Source organism: Lacerta agilis, chromosome 13 (genome assembly GCF_009819535.1).
Source record: "Lacerta agilis isolate rLacAgi1 chromosome 13, rLacAgi1.pri, whole genome shotgun sequence".
Lineage (NCBI taxonomy): Eukaryota > Metazoa > Chordata > Lepidosauria > Squamata > Lacertidae > Lacerta > Lacerta agilis.
In genome coordinates, this window is record NC_046324.1 from 23,270,558 (window position 1) to 23,293,802 (window position 23,245).

General features: G+C 44.6%; 1 protein-coding gene across 1 annotated transcript in view; it reads right to left on the bottom strand.

Annotated features, from left to right (window-relative positions):
• Positions 1 to 3,519: 3,519 nt before the first annotated feature.
• SV2B (synaptic vesicle glycoprotein 2B) overlaps positions 3,520 to 23,245 on the bottom strand; it is a 65,160-nt gene continuing 45,434 nt past the window's right edge. The window contains exons 3-13 of the mRNA XM_033167049.1: positions 19,630 to 19,810; positions 16,846 to 16,997; positions 15,784 to 15,917; positions 14,234 to 14,323; positions 12,908 to 13,018; positions 11,882 to 11,970; positions 10,235 to 10,399; positions 7,510 to 7,643; positions 6,490 to 6,690; positions 5,440 to 5,599; positions 3,520 to 4,544 (exon numbers count right to left, since the gene is read on the bottom strand). Coding sequence (XP_033022940.1) covers positions 4,361 to 4,544; positions 5,440 to 5,599; positions 6,490 to 6,690; positions 7,510 to 7,643; positions 10,235 to 10,399; positions 11,882 to 11,970; positions 12,908 to 13,018; positions 14,234 to 14,323; positions 15,784 to 15,917; positions 16,846 to 16,997; positions 19,630 to 19,810 — 1,601 coding nt within the window. The 3' untranslated portion in view covers positions 3,520 to 4,360. The remainder of the gene's footprint in view (positions 4,545 to 5,439; positions 5,600 to 6,489; positions 6,691 to 7,509; positions 7,644 to 10,234; positions 10,400 to 11,881; positions 11,971 to 12,907; positions 13,019 to 14,233; positions 14,324 to 15,783; positions 15,918 to 16,845; positions 16,998 to 19,629; positions 19,811 to 23,245) is intronic.

Genomic DNA, 23,245 nt, shown 5'->3' on the forward strand with positions numbered 1-23,245 from the left:
TCTTTGTCCAAGCTGGGGATGGGGAACCTCAGGGCTGGGAGCTGGATGCATCCTACAGGAGCTCTCTCCAGACCACACACCCCCTCCCAGCAGCACACCCTCTGCCCAGCCCTGATTTGCCTCCTCTTTGAGTGTTTTTGCCTGGCTTCACTGTGAGCTTGAATTCTGATCACACCTGGATGAACAGCAGAGAGGGTGTGTGTGTGTGTGTGTGTGTGTGTGTGTGTGTGTGTGTGTGTGTGTGTGTAAAACTAGCCTACTATATAAAGGAAAAAGTTACATTCTTTGCCAGTTTTTGCTTCTGGCCCCATCCAGCTCTGGCACATTGTCCCCCACCCCAGGTGGTTTAGAGACTGTGGCCCTCAGGCTGAATAAAACTCCCCATCCCTGGTCCAAAACTTCAGGGAAGGGTGATCAGATCTGATGTTTAATTATCTCTGCTTCCTGAGAATCTATTGCTCTACCATAGTTATTACGTAAAGGTTTTTAATGTTTCATTTTGCTATTAGATTGGATTGCATGAATGCCTCCCTGCCTTTGGCAAAGCTGCTTTCCCTGTAAATCTAGCTTCTTGCAGTTTCTTATTAACCAGGTTGTGACACTTTGTTATCCCTACAAGAAGCTGTTAGCTCTGTATGTAAGCAGAAATCCTGCTGATCAGTTCAGAAGAGATTCTGGCTGATGGGGTCTTCTCCAAAGCAATTGCTTTGTTTTAATAAACAGAGTCTTGGACAGATCTTTGCCCTAATCACAGCGTGAAGGCTTGTTTTTCTTCCACGCTGGGCTCCTTTGAAGGAAAGGCTAGACAAAAAAAATATAGCAAGCCAATAAATAAAATTGAAACCCTCCAGTGGATTTCACAGCCATACATTTGTACACACAGAAAGTGCTCTCTCTTGCCCTGCAACATTTAATCTTACGGATTGAAGAATGGTTCCATTTTCCAGGGACAATTAGACAAGGCTGAAGAAGAAAGCAAATCAAAACCTTAAGGAAAAAAGTAAAGCAAATAAAATGAAACCATTTCACTCATACCAAATCACCTCTAAAGAGTGCCTAAATAAAAAATTCTATCAAAGACACTATGCTGATTATTATTTAGGACTGTAAGAAGGCACCATCTTACATTCCATCCTGTAGTTGCTACATGCAGCTGTGTTTCTTTTCTGCTGCAGTTTGCTTTCTACCAAAAGCAAAGTTATTCATCCCGCCATCCACTGTGGTGAAGTTACATCACTTGCACAGTTTATGTAATTAACTATATATGTTAGGTAAATTCCATTGTTGGTATGTTGTCATTTTAATGCCTTCTGGTCCTTTGCCTCGGGAAGCTAAATGTCTTGGGCTAGTTCTACCAGTGACCTACTCTATTCTGACTGGTGATCTCTCTCTAAGACCTCACCTAACACTTCTTCCCAAGATCCTTTGACTGGAGATAGGCAGAGATTGCACTTGAGGTGTTCTGCATGCAAGCTACAACCTTCTGCCCAACGAGTTCTCTGAAGAAGGTCCATTCCTGTAGACTCTACCATGGACAGCAGTCTTCCCCAACCTGGGACTCAGCTATACAGCTGCAAATATATTTTAAATGTGTTTTAAGTGCATTATACAAATGTAACACTAGATGGCGATGGCGAGCTAATGGCAAATTCAATATATATTTTAAAACGTGTTTGTTTGTTTTTAAACATTTTCACAGCACTTTTTACATATGTCTATATTCAGCCCTGGTTTCCTCCAGATGTTTTGGACTATAACTCCCACCAGCCATCACAGAACTAAAGTTTCCAGAGTGGTTTAACAATCAATCCCTATTCCCAGGGAACTTTGGGAATTGTAGTTTCTCGGCACATTTGACATGCTACAGTTCCCAGGATGTTCTGGGGGTGAAAGCCACGACTGTTTTAAGTGGTATGGTACTGCTTTAAATGTGCAGTGCAGATGGGGCCTTGATTTGGGGCTCTCCATCTCCCCCTTATTTTTCTCCCCCTATTATTTTGGTGGGGGAGAGGACACAAACCTATTTCAGCACAGGGAAAAGGTCGGTAGCCAGAAGTACTTGTGAATGTGGCTTAAGAAAACTACAGATGAATTTAACCTTCAAATACACCACGTTTGGTTTACATTTATTGCAATTTCATTGCATGACATGAATTTCTTCAAAGAAGTGGACACATTCAGTGGAGGTTGACAAAGGATTACAAAACAGCATTTTCATGACAACTGATCCTTCCCCCACCCCCACCCCCCAAAAAAGAATCTTATAATGCAGGTTCCTGGATGGTGACAACATCTATTGAATACATTATGCTATAGCCCCAGATCCCACAGCTATCAGGAGGAAGTGTCAACACAGATATGAAGGCATCCATATAGATGCAGAGTCAGAAGAGGAAAACAGAGAAATGCAGGTCTGCATTTGGAACCAGCCCTGTCCTTTTTTCTCTAAGGTTGGAAAAGACAATATGGCTTTTTTTTTTTTAAACGCCAGGAAGGAAGCAACCAGGGCTTTAAAGCTCATTGAGTAGAACGAAGAAAAAATGTGGTCCATGCAATCTGAGAATGTGCATAAATCAGCTGATTTTCAACTCTGTCTATGCCCGAAGAAGAGTTATTGTGTAAGGAGAGGCTACTGCAGCTCTCTGAGGATGGCTCGTTTTTCCTGATTATTATTATTTATTTTTAAAACACTATCATCTCCAGTGAAGGGAATCCTTTGCAGCAAAGCCTCCATCCATTTTAGATGAATTCGTATAGAAGCAAAGCCTTTGTTGGGGAGAGTCTTTGTCTCCCCGTTGTGAACAGACATTTCATAAAAGCATCAAGGTGCATTGTATCTTCCATCTTTTCTTCCTCAGAGTTCTCATGGCCTCATCAACAACAGCTCAAAGCAGTGCTCAGCATCCTTTGGTCTGCCATCCAGCCATTCTTGATGCCAGTGATGCTGCTCTTAGCTTTTGCCACAAAGCATGGTCCATTCCATTCTGCAGCCAAGCTCGGATCTCTTGAGTATAGACAGTTTGAGGCCAACAAGTCCTGAAACCTGAAGGGGCAGATCCAGCCATGCCGTATGACAACCTTTTGTTGAGTGCAAATATCCAAAAAAACAATTTAAATGGCTACTCCCCAAACTGTGCTTTAGAGTGTTCCAGTAAGATGGTCGACTACATATAAGTAACTCAGACATTTATAATTTGTTAATATGGCTATAATACTGGTAAATTCCTGCAGATACCATACTCTATACTTTATCAAATATCCCCCTCCCCCCAAAAGCGCTCTATTTACACTGCAGGATATGTACATATTTGGTTTCAGGAATCATAAGATGCTCAAGGAACGAAACATGAATGAAACTAGATAGATCAAAACCAACAGCAATTTATACCCTTTTAATATAGTGATGCCCCCAAACTCAACGCATTTGAAATACTGACCGATGGCTTAAACTTGTGCTAGCCTTCCTCTCCCACTAGATCCAGTTAAAATTATTGTGGACAGTTGGAATATCTCTGTGTGTTTTGAAAACTGCTTGATGAGAATGAAATGGAAAGTGTGTGTGCAGAATCTCCTACAAATTCCCTTGCATACCTATGAGAGAGAGGTGGTGATGGTTGCTTTAGACAACTTGGAGGTCTGATGTATGAAAGGATCAGCGGCTTTCCTTGTGGAAACACAACAAGCTATGTTGGGCGTCTCAGTTCTCGAAATATGAGGCCGCCCTCCGCAAAATGTAAGTCAATGGCTGTTGGCTCCCCAAAAGGGTAGCCTTGCCCCTGAATAAACCATCTGGTTTGTGATCTCTCTTGAGGACCAGCTACCATTGGTGAATGGGCTTCAGTTTTAAAACTATATTTATCCCCCCCCTTTTCTTTTTGCTAATTGCCCGGAAAGCTATAGAAATGTAGACATCAAGCCATTCAGCTGAGCTCTGGGAGGGTCACTTGTGTGAGGAATGGCTCACTTCCCAGTGCCACCCGTCCACAATGCACACATCTAGACAAACATGCACAATCACGAGGCAGCTTCTTCTGCTGTTACTGGTTTAGTGCCTGAGATGTTCACACACATTCAGAGGGGAAATGGGGCTTCACCCCCTAACAAGTGATAGCTTGGAAGCAATGAGCAAAGCTCAGGGTGTGCGCGTGCGGGTGCAGCCCTAGACAAGCGGGCTCCATCACCACTTCACAACAGTCCTAGAACTAAGGGGTTAACGTTATCTCAGCGGGGTGCCTCTTCCTCCCCCTCCCTCCTCAGATCTGAGGTATCGGCAGAGAAATATTGACAGGCTTTTTCCCGATTTTCTTCTAAATGCATCTCGTCCCTGTCTGTTGACGTTTCCTTTGTCCCTTTGGGCGGCTCACATCAGGACTTGGTCGCGAGTCTCTGGCAGCCTCAGGGCAAGGAGGCCCCCTGCCACCAGAGCGGAGGATGCCAGGAGGATGGGGACCACTTTGGTTATCCCAACAAAGGAGGCAAAGATAGCGTTCCCGAAGATGGCCCCAATTTTGCAGAGCCCGTTGAGGATGCCAAAGGCTGTGGCTCTGTGGAGAAGGGAGAGAAAGCAAAGGGAGTTTAAAATGGAAAAGGTCCAAGAGGCAGTGGTCCAGTGGTCCATTTTGAAGGGAAGGAGCTCTTCATATTTACCTCCAAAGCAACACCCCACACAGCCACCTAAGAAGGTTTGAAGAGTCCTGGTGGATCGGACCAAAGGTCCATCTAGCCCAGCATCCCATTCTCACTGTGGTCAACCATATGTCCCAACAGGAAGCCTGCAGGCAGGACCTGAGTGAAACTCTCCCCACTGGTGACTCCCAGCAACAGGCATTCAGGGGCATCCTGCCTCCATCAGTGGAGGTAGAACATAGCCATCGTGGCTAGTAGCCATTGATAGCCTTCTACTCCATGAATTGGCCTCTTTTACAGCCAGCCAAGTCAGTTGTAGGGATGGGCGGATATGTCAATTTTGGCTTCTGATCAGGCTCTTATTGTTCCAATCTTAAATTCAGTTCACCACATGGGTGCATCATTGGTGTGTGTGTGTGTGTGTGTGTGTGTGTGTGTGTGTGTGCTTTCAAGTTGTTTTTATGATTGTTATTATTTTGGCCTGGATTTATATTGATATGGTTTGCAGACCAGCACAGTGAATTCTTTTTGCTTAAGAAAGGGCTTTTTAAAAACAATTTGGCATGCAGAAAATTAGCAAACAGAGCACCGGACAATGACATCATCTCCTGCGCTGTGAAATAAGCAGTATTGCTTCACCCCAAACCTACTTCCATCCCCCCCAAAGATGCCACTGCCAACAGCTCCAGATTTACACTGGTTTGTTCTCAAATTGTGAAGGACTATGCTGAAAAGCTTCAGCCACTGGAATCTCCTCTGTGTGTGTCTTCCCCCTCCTTCCTCCCCCCAAGGGAGGTTGCTGGGAAGAGTCACCTTTTATGTGTGGGGTACAGCTCCACAGTGATCACATCCAGGGCATTCCAGGCAGCAATGCTGGTACCACAAAATAGGCACTGCCAGCCAATCATGGCCGACTCACTGTTGCCAAAAAACAGGAAGAAGCAGCACACGGCAGAGATCAGCATGGAACCCCCTGCAAGAAAGAGCAAGAAAGGAGGCAGGGAGAGATCAGACAAGGTTAATTATGTATGCGGCCCACATTTTGTTGACCCCAAAATGGAAAATGAGTGAGGTCCCAACCAAAGTAGAATGGCAACTTAAACTGATGGAATATGCGCAGCTTGCGGACCTGACACACCAAATAAGAGAACAAGAAGAACATACGTTTATAGAAGATTGGGAAATGTTTATTGAATATACGGGGAGGGGGGGATTGTGTACACTTGAAAACATTGGCAGCATTAAGATAAATTCAACGGTGTAAATAAGTTTAGATGGATGTAATAATGGAATACTGAATGGTTTAGTTTATATAAAATATGCAGGGATTTATGTTATGCAAAATGAACCACTGAAAGAGAAGGGGTTTTTTTTGATATTTTAAGGTTGTTTAAATGAATATTCTAAATTGTAAAACAGAAAATGTAATTTAAAAATTATAAAAAAGAGAAATAAGACCAGCTCAAATGTGAAGAAATAACACTTGATATAGAGGGGTGGTCCTGGCTTCCTCCTCCTCAGTCTCAGTGTTGACCCTTGCAGCACTCAGCAGGGAGGAAGAGTGAGCTTGTTGGCTCTGCCTGTCATTGGCTCTGGCGCCACCTACTGTTGGCCTCCCTGCCTTCTGCCCTACCATTCCCAATGGCAAACCTTGCAATGGGATGGTAAGCTCAAGTTCCTGTGCTGGCCCAGATTCTAAAGTGCCCTGAGGGCAAGGCACAATAAGTGAAAACCTCCTTCTCAATGGAAGAAGAGTTTTGAGAAACTGGATGGAAGATTTTTGGCATGAGATCAACCAAACCACATTGGGGGGGGGTGCCTTTTGACCACTCCCACATTGACATGTCATCCCTCCCCACTCACCAATCATCTTGATCCGACCTATTTTGTCCATCAGCAGGGCTGAGATAATGTTGCCTGGCAAGACCGAGAGGCTGCCTAAGAAGCCGACGAGGTAAACCAGAAAGTCGTTGTCCCTCTCAAAATCCATGTGGCAGCCCTTCTTCTGCTCCAAGAAGGTGGCATTTACAAACTTGCATTCGACAAATTTATGCTTGTAGAGGTCTAAGGGGGGTGGGGAGAGAGAGAAAGATGGATGGATGGATGGAACTGAAACTGTGTTACTTTTCCTGGTCATAATGCTAGCGGCTCTGTCTCAGTTCCTGTTACAATGCATTATGGAAGCGTGACTTTTTGATGAATAGACTGCCACGTTACAGCAAATTTCATTTGCACCAGTGGGCATGGTGTGTCCCAACGAACGTCATTGGACAACATTGCTACTCCCCTACTCTTTCCATATAAGCAGGCTTCTGTTCTCCATGATTCACCCATAAAAAGGCAGGAAAGCGTGCCAAAATAAAGTACACAATTTTCCCACATGGTGTGATGCACACTGACATGGCTGTGTCCCCTGTTAGACTTTGGAGCAGATGTCTAGTGCACCATTCAGAAGAATGCACAGCAGGGCCCCCAAACAACATGTGAGATTTTTTTGAAGTAAGTAAAGTGACTCGCATTATCATTTACAGAGGGGGCCTCTTAAGACATAACTCACGCCCATCTAACTTCGCAAGACCAAAGGAAGTATCTGAAATCTGAAGAATGGAAAGCCTAGTCACCCTTACTAACTTGTTCAGAAAATATTCCCAAAAGGCAGCAGCAGGACCAACCAGATACAAAAAATCTGTTATCATTCCTGATAAACAGGGAGCAATGGTGCTTAAGTCATTGTGTATTGCAAAAACAGACCAGATCAAAATTATTAAGATTTCTTCCCAATCTTATATCTTCACTTCATTCCGCTTTTCTGTAAATGAAAACACAGACAGAAGCCAGCAGATGCACTTTGCCAACACAGAAATACACACTCTCCCACATTACCTGTGTTAAAGAAGACAGTTTTTATAATGCTGCAGTTCTTGAAAAAGGTATCGCTCGATGTCACATCTTCAAAGTAGCATTCCTCAAACACAGAGTCCTCAAAAGTCACATCTCGGAACTTCATTTTGATGAACCTGAAACAGAAAATTGCTCACCATCATTTTCATTTGAAGCAAGCTCCTATCCCTGAACTTTTTTAATAAAAATAAATAAACACACACAATTTAAGATACCAGAGGCCAAGTCAGTGAGTTTGATGCAAGCTAATTCAGCTTTGTTTCCTATGCAAACACTTTGAACTTCACTCCAAAACCATTTACATCCCATGGCTCATTAAGGGGAGGATACTTTCAGTGAACAAAAATGAATATGTTGAAAGAAAGACTCTGTTTGGTATCTCTCTATACTTCTGTGTGATTTCCCTCTTATTGATTATTGATTTGAGTTCCAACAGATGCCAGGATAGCCGAAACTCAAAGTCTGCCAAGAATGTAAGGCCCAGCAAACTCCTCAGTTGCCTTGCTGACAATTTAATTTCCCAAAAGGTGTAAGAAGTATCAAGGGGATCAACTATCTTGCACCTGATTCTTACCAACAGGGAAGAACTTGTCAATGAGGTGGAAGTTTACTTGCTTGTACTATGAAAAATAAGAATAAAAATATTATATAAAAAAGATGGACAACTGATGCAACCAAATATAGCCAAGATAGAGAATGTGATATTCTTTTGTTACTGCAGTTAGTGAACATGGACAGAGCCTTCTTATGTGGACAGTTGCAATTTTTAATAATAATAATAATAATAATAATAATAAGTATGTGTGAAAAAATTTTGTCCAAGCAATTCCTCCATATTAGAATACCTTTTTCTATGCTCTCTTCAATAAATATGCACATTTTTGCATGCACTTTTCATTAATATATGCAGTTTGTCTGCATTCTTTGGTTGGCGAACTACATTGCAAAGTTCAGAGTAGTGCAACTTTCAAAAGAGTGCTGTGTTTTGGTTTGCATATGGGTTTGGGAATTTCCAATCTGATTGATTCTCATACAAAATGAGAACCAAGCAAGTTTCTATATCCCTGGTTTCAACTGCAATATATACCTTAATATGATATTTCAGAAAAAAGTAATGTGGGAACTGGCCCAAGATGTGCCTTTCCTTACATGACCACTGGATGTCAGTATGTCCAAAGGTGATTAAAAAAATATTATGGTTCCTTGAAGCCCAAAGCAGAAAAGTTTATCAGCATGTGTAATTTAATTCATTTAGATCATAACAGATATCCAAGTTTATTTCCCAATATAGATGTTGAATTAGCAAAAACAGTATTTTCATCAGTTGCTATTGTTATTATGTTTATGGGTCACTCTTTATCTCATACAAGGAGAAAAGCTTATGGGCCATATTCTCTCCTATGGAACCCTTCCAGGGGTCACAAATCATCGACTGGCAGAGCCAAAGGCAAACATGGATAGCCAAGAGGCGAAGGGAGGCACAGCCATGGATGTGACTCTTTCAGCAAGTGCCACTGGAGGCTAAGCCACTTGGGCAAATGGAGCACTACCCTGCCAACCTCTGCCTACTCCCACCTGCCAGCCTTCTTATGTACAACCAGCCCAGAGGTGGCACTGACTATCAGCTTCCTCCTGCGAAGTCTCGGTGTTACCCCTGTAGAACTCAGCAGGGAGGAGGATGGAGGGGGAAACTAGACTTAGTGGGATCTGCACATCATTGGCTCTGGCTCCATCTATTGTTGGACTCACTCAGGGCCGTCTTAAGTAAATCCGGCGCCCTGGTGCAAAAATCCCTCCGGTGCCCCTTGTGCTCCGCTGGGCAGGGCCAGACACAGCGGGCAGCCAGAGGGCGAGGCGCGGCAGGCAGGGATGCCGAACTCACGCTCCGCCAGGCAGGGCCAGGCGCGGCAGGCAGCCGGAGGGCGCGGAGGGGCAGGTGGGGATGCTGCCAGCTGTGCTCCACCTCCACCTTTGCCTCCGCCTGCTCGGCCGAAGCGGCAGCACGGCGCTGCAGTCCAGGGAGCCCTGGCTGCAGCGCCGACGGGAGGCTCGATGACAACCTCCCCGCGTCCGCAGCCCGAGAAGAGGTGGGCGAGAGCGGCGCTGCCGGCAGGGCTGGAGGGCGCAGAGGGCACCTTGCACCAGTAGCCTCAATGGCTAAGACGTCCCTGGACTCACTGCCTTCCACCCTACCCGTCCCAATCAGCACCAGCCACCATTACCTGGCAGCAACCCCTCTGGTCACTCCTCTCACCTGTCCCCTGAATCTCTCTCTCTCTCTCTCTAACACACACACACAGAGAGAGAGAGAGAGAGAGAGAGAGAGAGAGAGAGGAAGGGCAGACAGAAAGTACACACATACAAACCACTTTCCCAAAGGATCTGGGCCTTGAAAAGCACATAGTGCTGAAAGAGGAAGTGGGAAAGTATGTCCTCCTTCTCACTTCCTCCTTCAGCTCTCTATATTTTTCCAGGGAGAAAAAGTAGCCACACACTCTGCCTCATGACTAAAGGGGCAATAAGAAGCTCAGAGGCTCTGTGGGCACCAGAGAAAAACCTCAGGGGTGCTCAAGGGAGCTCAAGGGCACCACACTGGTAATCTCTCACTGCCACAGCCAGGATCAGTGGGATAGTAGCTCCCATGGGATGCTGCACATATTAGCAAACATTTGGATCTGTTTTGGTGAGGTGGGGTGTGATGGCTCACTTGTCATTGAAATATGTCCCATTCCGGTGGATTTGATTTTCCAAGGTGAAGTTGAAGGTGATATCCTTCACTGATTCCCCATTAAAGACTTTCTCGCGGGACTTATACTCTTCCTCTTGGTAGTACCGTATCATGTCAGGGAACCAGACGATAAGGCCATAGTAACTGCAAGAGGAAGATGAGAACTGTGACACAGAGAACTGACAACTCTTACCCATGCTTTGGTAACCTCAAGGCTAGATTGCTTCAATGCGCTGTTTGTGGGGCTGTGCTTGGGCCTGGTTCTGAAGCTCCAGCTGGTGCAGATTGTGGCAGCCAGGTTGCTGATGGAAGCATCTGGCCAAGAATATGTGACATCATTGTTAAAACATCTGCACTGACTGCCCATCTACTACTGATCCAGGTTGAAGGTTTTTGTATTATAACAGATATCTTAGGTCCAGGGTACCACCTGAACCCTTATCTCCCAGCTGAGGCCATCTGCAGGAGCATCATTGGTCATCCCCCAAGTTGACATGTCTCATTTGACGACAACAAGAAACTGAGCCTCTTGTGTCATTAGCCCAGTTTTGTGGAGATTCAGCATGTGCCTTCTGTTTCAACTTTCAAATGCCTGCTGATTTTTTTTTTTCTATTCTAGGGCTGGGTTTCTGCCTGAACCCCTGGAGAACCACTGCCAGTCTGTGCAGACAGTACTGAACTAGACAGACCAAGGGTCTGACCTGGTATAAGGCAGATTTCTGTGTTCCTAGGTCTTTGGGGGAAAGGCTGCAGTTCAGTAGTATGGAATTTGCCTTGAATACAGAAGGTCCCAGGTTCAATCCAGGAGAAACTTCAGCCTGAAACGCAGGAGAGGCACTGCCAATCAATACTCAGTATATGGCAGCTTCCTAAGTTCCTAACCTTTCCAAAAGATAATGGTGGGAAAATAAACTATCTCTGAAATGTTCAGGACAGGTTCCTGTTGCTCTTGTTTAGCCTTGCAAAGGTTATAGGGCAGCTTCCTGTATTTCTAATTTGAATGTTTGTTGCTCTGAGGAAACAGGCAAAGTCTATCAAAAGGAGCAAATAATTGTTTTGCTAAGACTGGCGAAATGTCTCAGGCAGACTTTACCCACAGGAAACTAGGCAGTTGCCATATACCAAGTCAAACCATTGGTACTTCAAGCTCAGTATTGCCTAGACTGGCTGCCAGTGGCTTTCTAGGGTTTCAGACAGGAGTACCGGTATTTTTCAGCCTTACTAGGAGATGCTGGAGATGGAACCTAGGAGCCTCTGCTTGTGAGATAAGCTGCAGTTTAGTGGTAGAACACCTGGTTGGCTTGCAGACAGCCCAAGTTCAATCATATCCATCTCCAGGGAGGGTTGGAAAAGAGTCATCTCTAAAAATCAGAAGAACCACTGCCAGTAGACAATATTGAGTTAGAGGGACCCACGGTATGATTCGCCATAAGGTAGCTTCCTTTGTATCAATAGTAGAACAGACTGCCTTGAAAAGTGGTGGGTCCTCCTTTATTTAAGGTTTTTAGCACATGCTGGATAGCCAGCTATGAGGGATGCTGTACTAAGAGATTTCTTGCAGGGTTGGACTGGATAATCTTCCAACTCTCTGGTTAATAACAGGTTTGTGAATTCCAAGACACATACCTTAAGGCCATTGAGAACCACACAATTGCCAGGAACAGCGTGTTCAATCTGTACTGGGCTGTCAAACAGTATATTACATTGTCCATAACCTAAAAGAAAAGGGTTGTCAAAAGAATCAGTTCCAGAAAAAGTAGACTAACTTCTAATGTAGCTTATATCACCTCCAAAAATGAAAAACAAATACCTGTTTGTTTGTGGGAATGGCGAATAAATTATTATGAGTATTTTCAGTTTTTACGTTGTAGCTAGCTGGCTAGATTCAGTGGAGCAGGATTTATTTATCTCAAATCCTACAATTGCTTTAAAACCCACTATGACATAAATCACCTGAAGCTTAGTTGATTAATCTATGGGGAAATTTAAATAATTTCAAATTGAGGTCACTGTCAGAGGCAATTAAGTTCTGGCGTATCACTGGAAGAGGGAACAAAAAAAAATGAAAGGTAAAGGTAAAGGGACCCCTGACCATTAGGTCCAGTCATGGACGACTCTGGGGTTGCGGTGCTCATCTCGCATTACTGGGCGAGGGAGCCGGTATACAGTTTCCGGGTCATGTGGCCAGCATGACTAAACCGATTCTGGCGAACCAGAGCAGCACTGGTACTTTGCCTTAAATATGGTATTAAAGATCTTGCAACAAATATAGTCCCCCCCCCCATTTAACAACAAGTGACAGTGTTATTTATTAATTCCAATGTACACTTACACTTATTTCAGTATGTCAGGAAGATACCTTTACCGAAGCTGATAATATAACATAATCTATAAGCTATTAATCGCTTGGTAAAAATGCAGGTGGTTGATCCACTTAAAAATCTCTGTTGAATTGAGAGCCTTACATGAAACCAAACGTTTGTTGATTAATAGGCTGGGTGGTCAAAGTACTGCACCCAGATGTAATCAGGAAAGGTTGCAACCCCATGACCTGTTCATTGTGTGGGCAGGTAGCACAATGACAGATCCAGGCAATCAATCATTACTGGTTGTTGTGTGCATTCAGGTGCCACCATCATCCCCCTCCCATACCTGTTTGAGAGTGGTTGTCACTCTAACAAAAGAACGCTGGTACCACTTCCCTGTAGAACACTGTATTTCAATGAATTCGTCTATCTGCTTTGGAGTTTTTATGTTGGCTACCTGAATAAACAAGAAAAACAAGCCAAAATATTTAGCCCTTGACTTCACAGCAACCACACTAAGCTTGGTTCTTGTAAGCAATTGCACAGAAGCAGCACAACAGAGGGTTGAGTCAACCAGCACCTGAATAAACACCCCCGCATTCAAATCCTGAACATGTTTACTTGGAAGCAAGTCCCACAGTGTACAAGGAGGATTATTCCCAAATAACTGTACATGGGGGAAGGGGCATAGCTCAGGGGTAGAGTGACTGCTTTGTATGCAGAAGGTTCAAGGTTCAAGGTTCAATTTCTGGCATCTCCAAGTAGGCAAGGAAGGCCTTCTCTCTGAAACCCTGGAGAGGCACTGTAAGTCAGTGCAGGTTATACTGAGCTAGATGAACCAATGTGAAACATCTCCAGGTGTTTTGAACCCAGCAGTGACTGGGTTTAGGGATGAGGGAGAAATCTGATTCAGTTTACATTTAAAGGCAGATCTCCCTAATTATCATTTTCTGAAAGAAACACACAAACCGAAAACACAGCCGTCTTTTGAAATTTGCACATATCTGAATTTTGCAATGCAGTTTGCTAGCCAAGTAACATGTACAAAAATGCACATCTTGGTGAAAGCAACATGCACAAATGCATTATATTGGGGGAAATTGTTTTACAGAAATGTGTATATTGGGCAAAAATGTATGGGGGGAAATGTATGCATTAGGAGAAATTTGCACTAAAATGCTGGTGAATTTCCACATGGTATACACACACACACACACACACACACACACACACACACACATATATATATATATATATATATATATATATATATATATATATATATATATATATATATATATATATATATGCAAAGATGACGTGGAAATGTGGCAAAACATGGAACATAGAACTGGAGAAATGAGAAGCCAAAATTGGTAGATTTGCCCATCCCTAGCAGGAGCTGATGGAAGTTGTAGCCCCAAACATCTGGGTTGGGGAAGGCTGTTCTAGAGGGAGGAGAACAAGCTCTTCTTGCCTGGATGGCAACCATGTTTGCCAATTGGAAAATAACATTGAATTAGAATCTGCCTACTGAATCTTTGGGAGAAGAAAGAGGTGGATTGTGGGCTTTATGCAATGTATATATATAAAAAACCCAATTAGGTTTTGAATCTTTGACCAAAGTCTCCTATCAAGGGGAAGTCCATTCCTAGGAAGAAAGCATGCTTACCGTAAACACCCTCTCTGGCTCGCCTTTGGCCCTCATGTTAGTGTCATGGACTTGCTTGAGGATCATCCAGGCTTCGTCGTGCTTGCCTATCTGGAAAGGCCAAAGCAAAGGATGTCAGAAAGAGCACTTCCTTCAGAGAGTGTTTTTTAAGATCCCAGGCTCTTTCTCTCCAGCTATGCTTTGGCTCCATCGGAATTCACATGGGTTTAACCACGGTGGGATGATGTCCTAGCCAAGGGCAGAAGTTCTGGATTTTCCCAGTGAATACCTGTACAATGTGATTGGGGTCCCTCTGGCCCAGGGGCTGAATGTGGCCCCGCATGCCTCTCTATGTGGCCCCTGAAACTCTCCCTAAGCCACACACCCTCTTCCCACATCCTGAGCATTTTTGCCTAGCTGGAACCGGTCCTTGAATTTCGATAATGACTCTTGCTTGCCTGAGTGGAGAGGGGTTTGTGAGTGTGTACAGAAACCAGCTGACTGTAGAAAGGTAAAAAATAACATTCATTTTTACCTCTGGCCCTGTCCACCAGTGTCATGTGGCCCTCAGAAGGTTAGCCAGAATGGAATGTTGCCCTTGGGCTGAAAAGAGGAGCCCCCCCAATGCTGCTGTTCAACATTGAGCATGTTGTTTTATAACATAATGGACAGCAGAGTTGCTGTCTTCTGGGTGGTTTCACACCTGGACCATTTGCATCAACACAAAATGCATGGCAGGCAAAACTTGGCAGGGAGATAAAGTGATGATGCAGAAAGTTTTCCCTGATTTATGCCACACAATGTGAGAAGGGGTCCCCGTTCTCATCTTAGCCACAGAATGCAGCATCCTGAGAAACCCTATGCAAGTTTCTAGGTCTTATTATTTTTTTAATTTAAAAAATGCAATTACACAATTAACAGTGCGATCTAAAGGATATGTACTCAAAAGCAAGTCCAGTTGAGTTCAGTGGGGCCTACTGCTGGCTGCCTTGCAGTGATATGGTAAGCTCAAAATCCTGTACTGACCAATATTCCAAAGGGCCCTGAGAATGAGCCGCTGCTCCGAGGCCCAAGCAAATGTACAGTATTAGGTGTTGCAGCCTATGTCAAACAAATCCCAGACCCTTTGGTTTCTTTTGCTTATGACATATCCTCTAGAACAGGGGTGGCCTGCTCTCAAGAGACTGTGATCTACTTTCAGAATTAAAAACTGGCAGTGATCTACCCCTGGTTTTTGGGGGCTCAGCTCAAAGTTGTTGAGTGGTTAAAAAAGGCTGGGGGGGTTAAAGGCAAGGGACAAAGGGGTAAAGTCACTCACAAAAAGATCGCTGTGGATCAAAACAGCAGCACAGAGAAAGCTCCGTTTTCCCTTCCAGAGATCATACAACAATGGAGGGTAGGGCGAGAGGGCGGAGCAGGAGCCAGTTTTAGCAACGCTAAGGAAAGGGAGCCAGAGATCGATGTACCAAAACCTCATGGGGATCTACCAATAGATTGCGATCAACCTGCTGGACATCTCTGCTCTAGAAGAATCTGCACAAAGGTCTGTTTTCTCAGACATGTGTTCTTACCTCCAGCAAAAACCGTGGGCTTTCTGGCATGAACTTCAGGGCAATCAGAGATGCGATGCAGGGCAGAGAGCAGACAACCACGAAAACTCTCCAGCTGTGGAAGTGGTAGCTGGTCCCCATACTGAAGCCCCATCCTATAAGCAAGGGAAAAGGGCTACAGTGAGGGATGGAAGACAGCATTGTTTTCCTTTCCACCCTGAATTTGTCCCATGCAGTCATGTTTCCGTTCTACTGCGGTTTGTCTTCCACCATCAATTGCATTATTTGTCTTGCTGCCCACTGTGGCAGATTTATGTGACTTACATGATTTATGTTATTAATTATGTAAATTACCTGGCCATGCCGCAATTCTACCACATTCATTTCAATGCAAGGGAAACACAATGCAAATTTGGGGCGGGGGGGCAGTATAATCAGTTGCATATCAGTTGCTGATGGAAAGCAACCAATTGACAGCAAATACCAATGGGTTGATTTGCATTCTGGAATCCTGGACATGGGGACAAATATGCAAACACCAACAATGTCCTCTTTTTTCCTGTTTTCATCAGAATTCTCCCACATCCCCTGATGGCAGAGCACATCTGATGTTCCGGGTAGTGAAGGTGCCTCAACAGGGATGCTGGAGAGATGCAAAAGGTAAAGGTAAAGGGACCCCTGACCATTAGGTCCAGTCGCGGATGACAAAAGTAAGGTGGACTGGAAATAGATAGATCTGGCCATTCCTTATCCTCGGTATCTTCAGTGAAGAGCACCTCAGGGAATAGGGATAGGGATGCCCCTGACTGAGACCCTGGACAGCTGCTGCCAGTCAGAGCAGGCAGTATTGAGCTAGATCAGGCCCTGTGGTGTTCTTGAGGTGCCATTGGCTTAACTCCCATCAGCCAGTGATTCTGACTCAGTATAAGCATTCCTAGACCTAGGCCTTCCTAAGTCTGACCCCACCTCCCAGTCCTACCAGGCATAAGGGAGCATTGCTGTATAGACAGCCAGCAAATCCTCAGCCTGAATGCCACACATGGATAAAGGCCAGAGGTGCCGTCTGAATCCAGAGGTGATTACCGTAATGCGGGATGATGCTCCAGGCCATGATGGAGGCGTAGAGGGCTCCAATCATCCAGAACATGCAGAGCCAGCTCAGATGCTCCCCTCTCTTCTCACGAGACAGGAATTCGGAGAAATAGGCAAAGACAATGGGGAGAGTCCCTCCAATTCTGAGAAAGCAGGTGAGGTGGGAGAACAGGCAGGAAGAATAAAAACCAGGCCAGAGTGTTACTGTTAATACATTCAGCCCTGAATAGCTTCAGATCAGTTTACCTAGGGCTTCCATATGCCCAGAATTTCCTGGACACAGCCAGAATATGGCAGTCTGAAACCTTGGGATCCGGATGTTCACTTTCTGAAATATGGCAACTCTAGTTTACCCGTGTGGTTGTATTACCTTATATATGCCCACTTGACTGCTGGGACTGGCATTGTTAGAGGCACCATGTAACACTCACTCTACATTTGCAAGAAATTGTGGCAGCACCTACCCTTCGGAACCCCCCACCTAGAATGATTAATATATAGCACAGTCGGGACAGCATGAGACTCTGAATCTCGGGGTTGTGGGTTTGAGTCCCACACTTGGCAAAAGATTCCTGCATGACAGGGGGTTGTACTAGATGACCCTCGGGGTCCCGTCCAACTCTACAATTCTGTGATTCTATTGAAGTCAGACAGGTGCCTTCGCTGTACTCTTTATGTTGCCGGCTAAAAACATTTTTGGTTAGGCAAGCCTATCCTGGTGGGTAGAATGTTCTTGGTCTACAAAAATGGGGAAGGAGGCGACCAAATGTCCCTTCTTGAGCTACTTGCAAGAAAGGTGGGACATAAACTGCAATTAATCCAGAACGCAGCAGCTAGACTGGTGACTGGGAGTGGCCGTCGGGACCACAAAACACTGGTCCTGAGAGATCTGCATTGGCTCCCAGTGCGTTTCTGAGCACAATTCAAAGTGTTGGTGCTGACCTTTAAAGCCCTAAACGGCCTCGGTCCTGTATACCTGAAGGAGCGTCTCCACCCCCATCATTCAGCCCGGACACTGAGGTCCAGCGCCGAGGGCCTTCTGGCAGTTCCCTCACTGCGAGAAGCAAAGCTACAGGGAACCAGGCAGAGGACCTTCTCGGTAGTGGCGCCCGCACTGTGGAACGCCCTCCCATCACAGGTCAAGGAGATAAACAACTACTTGACATTCAGAAAATACCTGAAGGCAGCCCTTTTCAGGGAAGTTTTTAATGTGTGATATTTTTGTATTTGATTTCTGTTGGAAGCCGCCCAGAGTGGCTGGGGAAATCGAGCCAGATGGGCAGGGTACAAATAATAAATATTATTATTATTATTATTATTATTATTATTATTATTATTATTATAGTAATAAATACATACACTCTGTGTGTGTGTGTGTGTGTGTGTGTGTGTGTGTGTAATGTATTAAATGGGATCCTCCTTATTGAGGGTCCTGGTTGTGCGTGGGTGCTCAGGGGACACAAAGGGTTAATTTGTTAGGAAGGGTGTAACCCGAGCCCTGGCTAGGTCCCGGGAATCGCGGCAGACTGTCTGAGCCAATCGGCTGGGGTGGCGTGAGTCCAGGGATCGTGAAAGGTAGCAGCGCGATGCAACTGGGCCACTTGCATCGCTCTGCCGAACACCCGCCCTCCCTCCCTCTTGCTAGGCAGTTTTGCTTTGGCCTTGCTTTGGTTTGGGACGCCTGTTTTGGAACAGGGGCTGGGTAGGAATTTTTCCATTTGGCAGATTGGCTACAGCCACTTGGTTGTTGCCTACCCCTCAGCAATCGTCACCGCTTGTAAGGTGGCGGTTAGGCATTGGGTCATTGAAATGTGGGGGAGGGATGGTGCGGCCATCACCTGCCCCTCCAGGAACAGGGTATTCCAGTAAAGGAATCTGGGGGTCCTGGATCTCGTCCAAAGTCCACTTGAAGGGCCAGGACCACAGGAACCCCGGGGTGAGCTTCGGTTGGTCTTCATCGATGTTGATCCCACGTTGGGTTTACCCTATTAGGCTACCAATCAGAAGGTGGAGTCAGTTATAGATTGGAGCCAATGCCTAGGCCAATACCGCTCACATGGTTGTAATTAAATAAAGTTGTGGCCAAAATTTGCCCAATAGCTTAAACTAAAATAAGTGTCAGTGTGAAGTTATTTCAATGGGGGTGGGATCCTGGGGGCCTCGAAGCGCAATAAATCTAAACTATAAATTCATACAAACATAAATGCAGGACTAGCATTGGAGCCTAGACCCCAGATGCTGCTTTGTTAAGGCGGGGAATCCAATCCCATACCAGCAAATTCAAGTTGCACGATTAAAGATGATTTGTGCCACTTCCATGAATGAAAAATAAATAAATCAGGAAGTGATATGGAAATGTCCTGGAAAGTGTGAGACCACAATGGCTTAATGCATCCTAGCCTTCTCACAAGCAAATCAGAATGAGTGATCAATAAATGTCTTGTCTGGACCAGCAGGTGAAGGAGGATTCAATTCCGCTGGCTGCAGGGATCTGCTTCCCTCCTGCTTGAGGCTGCTTGCCCAGTGTATTCCCTGTGGGAAATGCTCCGCTGTTGCCTGCCTCTTTCCTGCCCAATGGCCCACCCATTGACAGCCCCAGATTGCTCCAGGAAGCCCAACCCAGGGCAATTGAATGCTGTTGCCTCCCAACCCAGCCAGTATCTAAATGCCACAAAATGGGCCTGATTCAGTTTTGAGGTTCAGGCCAATCTGATGCTGAGAACTATTCGTTAATGCAAGCTGGCCCCTTCCCAAGCTGGGTGCTGCGTAGCTTACCCGAAACCAGAGATAAGGCGACAGAAGAGGAAGAATCCATATCCTTGTACAAACGAGGACAGGAATGCAAAAGATGCATTGATGGAGAGAGACAGGATGAGGCATTTCTTCCGGCCCAGTTTGTCTGCCAGGCCACCCCACATAATAGCCCCCAGCATCATGCCCAGGTAAACAATCAGTCCTGTGGGAGAAATAAAGACAAGGGGGAGGTTTGTTTGTTTTTTTAAAAAAAGAAGTGAACCTACTTCATTCCAGACAAAGCAAAACAAAACAAGACACACACACACACACACACACACACACACACACACACACAAACAGATATATGTAGCCATGTTGGTCCAGAAATATGGATAAGGGAGACATTTATTTGTTGGCACATTATTGGAAAATGACTTAATTTGCATATGGAATAAGAGAACAAGAAGAACATACGTTTAAAGAAGATTGGGAAATGTTTATTGAATATATGGGGGGGGAATTCTGAACACTTGAAAACGTTGGCAGCATTAAGATAAATTCAACAGTGTAAACAAGTTTAGATGGATGTAATAATGGAATACTGAATGGTTTAGTTTATGTAAAATATGCAGGGATTTATGATATGAAAAATGAACCATGGAAAGAGAAGAAAGGAAGTCACTGATACTTTAAGGTTGTTTAGATGAATATTTTAAATTGTAAAACAGAAAATGTAATAAAAAATTATACACACAAAAGAGGAAAATGACTTAATTTGCATCTAACCAAAGCAATATAGCTATCTCTTGAAATTCTGGAGTTTGCAAGGTACTCCTCCAACTCCCCAAACTGCATGCAAAATAGTTCATGTTAGGGGGAGATGCACAGCAGTGTATTAGTGATAATGGTGTTGCATAAATATTAGGGGAAATTGCTTGCAAAAAATTGCAAATATATTATGCAAATTTAGATACAATGAAAAATTTGCATGAAAATGCACACTTAAAAAATAATAATAAGTAAATAAGCAATGCAGGAAGGGTGGAAACTGAATTTTAGACTGGAAAAAAATGAGAAACTGAAAGAAGCCAAAATAGTCAGAGCAGGCCAGCAAAGGAAGGTGGAGATGGGAAGGGAGAAAATGGACTGGAGGGGTCCAGCTAGGGCAGGGTGTTTGTGTGTGTTGTAGGGAAGCAAAAATCTGCCCCTTGAGGGGAAAATTTGATGGTTGGAGGGTAAGTGGCCCTCATGCTGAAAACATCTTCCTATCTCTGCTTTGCATGCAGAAGTTCCCAGAATATGGGAATCCTGGGTAAAAAGGATGTTATATTGCAAGACTCTGCACCCAAGACTGCCATGAGCTGTTGTGAACTGCAAAAAAATAGAAGTGCCACATTTAATGGGCAAATGGCCTCAAACAATATAAGGAGGCTTCACCTGTTTATAAGGAACTGGACTTCCAGACTGATGAAGCATTCTGGGGAACCTGAGAATTCATGCAGAAAGCCCAGAGAGCCCAGTGAGATGTGTGTGTGGCTAGGAGTGGGAGGCAGAGCAGTAAGTGGGCCTGTGCATGTCCTAGTGATTGTAGTGATGCTCGCCAGAGAAGAAGAAGAAGAGGAAAAGGAAGATGATGATGAAGAAGAAGAAGAAGAGGAGGAGGAGGAAAAGGAAGATGAAGAAGAAGAAGAAGAAGAAGAAGAAGAAGAAGAAGAAGAAGAAGAAGAAGAAGAAGAAGAAGAAGAAGAGGAAAAGGAAGATGATGAAGAAGAAGAAGAAGAAGAAGAAGAAGAAGAAGAAGAAGAAGAGGAAAAGGAAGATGATGAAGAAGAAGAAGAAGAGGAAAAGGAAGATGAAGAAGAAGAGGAAGAGGAAAAGGAAGATGAAGAAGAAGAAGAAGAGGAAAAGGAAGATGAAGAAGAAGAAGAAGAAGAAGAAGAAGAGGAAAAGGAAGATGAAGAAGAAGATGATGATGAAGAAGAAGAAGACATAGAAGAGGAAAAGGAAGAAGAAGAAGAAGAAGAAGAAGAAGAAGAAGAAGAAGAGATGCCAAGGCTCACATAAGGATGAATGGATCTGTCAATTTCAATTATCTCCATTTCTGCAGCCATTCGCTTTTCCCCTTCTGAATTCTTACAAAAATTCATCAGATTTCAATGCAAATTTCTCCTAATATGCCTCTTTGTATGCATTTCAGCTAATGTGCCCTGATATGCCCATTTTTACAAGCAATTTCCCCTAACATGATGCATTCGGGTATGTTATTTTTCACAGATATCCCACGCTACGTGCATTCTTGTACACACTGGCTGGAGAACAGCATTTCCAAACACAGAGAGCTGCTAATTTCAAAGGACGGCTGTGTTTCAGTCTGTGTACTGGTTGGAGAAGTGTGAATGCAAACAAAATCACATTTCTCCTTCGGCCCAAGTGTTAACTGCATAGACTTTCAGCCGGAGCTCATCTCAGCCCTGAGTGAGATTACTGCACATGCCCATTAGAGGGCGCTGCGAGCTGAGTCATCAGCGACGCCTTGCCTGACTAGTTGTTGCTACACTCAGAGAGATCAGAAATGCCGTGAGCCTCAGGCGGCCTAAGCAGCTTAAGGGCGCACGTGTCCCCTGTACGTGCCACCAGTGACGGGGGCAGGTGTTTGGCATCTTAGCCCTGCTAACTCATCCCAGTGCAACTGGTGCTGCAGGAAGATCAGCAGGGGAAGAGAGTTCAGTAATGTTGAAAACCAGGAGGGGGGAGTTTAAAAAGGCATGTGAAGATTCTGTGACTGGGCGGCAAGCAATAATTTTTTGGTGTTTCTGATGGATCCTGGAGAGGGGAGGAAATGTTAATGTTGAATCAGGTGCTTGGAAAGTTTACCAAGTTCCTTCCTTCAACAATTCCCCATTAGATCCTGGATTTTGGAAAGAGTGCTATTAAGGGGTGGGGGGCAGACTGAGTGCAAAATTCAACTTCCCAACAATCACATCTTCCTTCCTTCTTTCTTTTACAGCAAGCAGCTAGTCCTCATGTCTATAAAGATACCCATGAATGTGAAGTGGGTGAGCAGTTCCTGGTGGGCCAAATCCTGATCTCCTCCAGCCTGGTGGTCCAGCATTGACAAGTGGGCAAGAACACTCATCTGCCAATCATCTGACATTATAATGATGTCAGGTGATTGATAGGTAGCTTGGTCCCACCCACTCACCTTTCAATGTTGGCCCTGGGTGGTGAGGTTCAGGCAAAAAACCCCTCTCCATTTACACTCGTTCAAGATGTGTGTTACACATGCGCATCGTGCAAAAAATGGAAGTGACACAAAGATGTCACAAAAAGGGTAGAAACAGGGCTGGGGGTGGTGGTGAAAGGGGTGTTTGCAGGCTTTTTCAATTGTGTTTCAAATATACATGATTTCACTTAAAGGCAGCCCTGTTTTGGGAAGTTTTTAATGTGTGATGTTTTATTGTGTTTTTAATATTCTATTGGGAGCTGCCCAGAGTGGCTTGGGAAACCCAGCCAGATGGACAGGGTATAAAAAAATGCTATTGTTATTGTTATTAAACATGCAGAGCCTTGGAATGTAACCTGCATAAATGGGGGATTGCCTGTACTGCACTAGCTCCATTGAACTCCCCATGGATTCAGCTGCAATTCCAGCCTG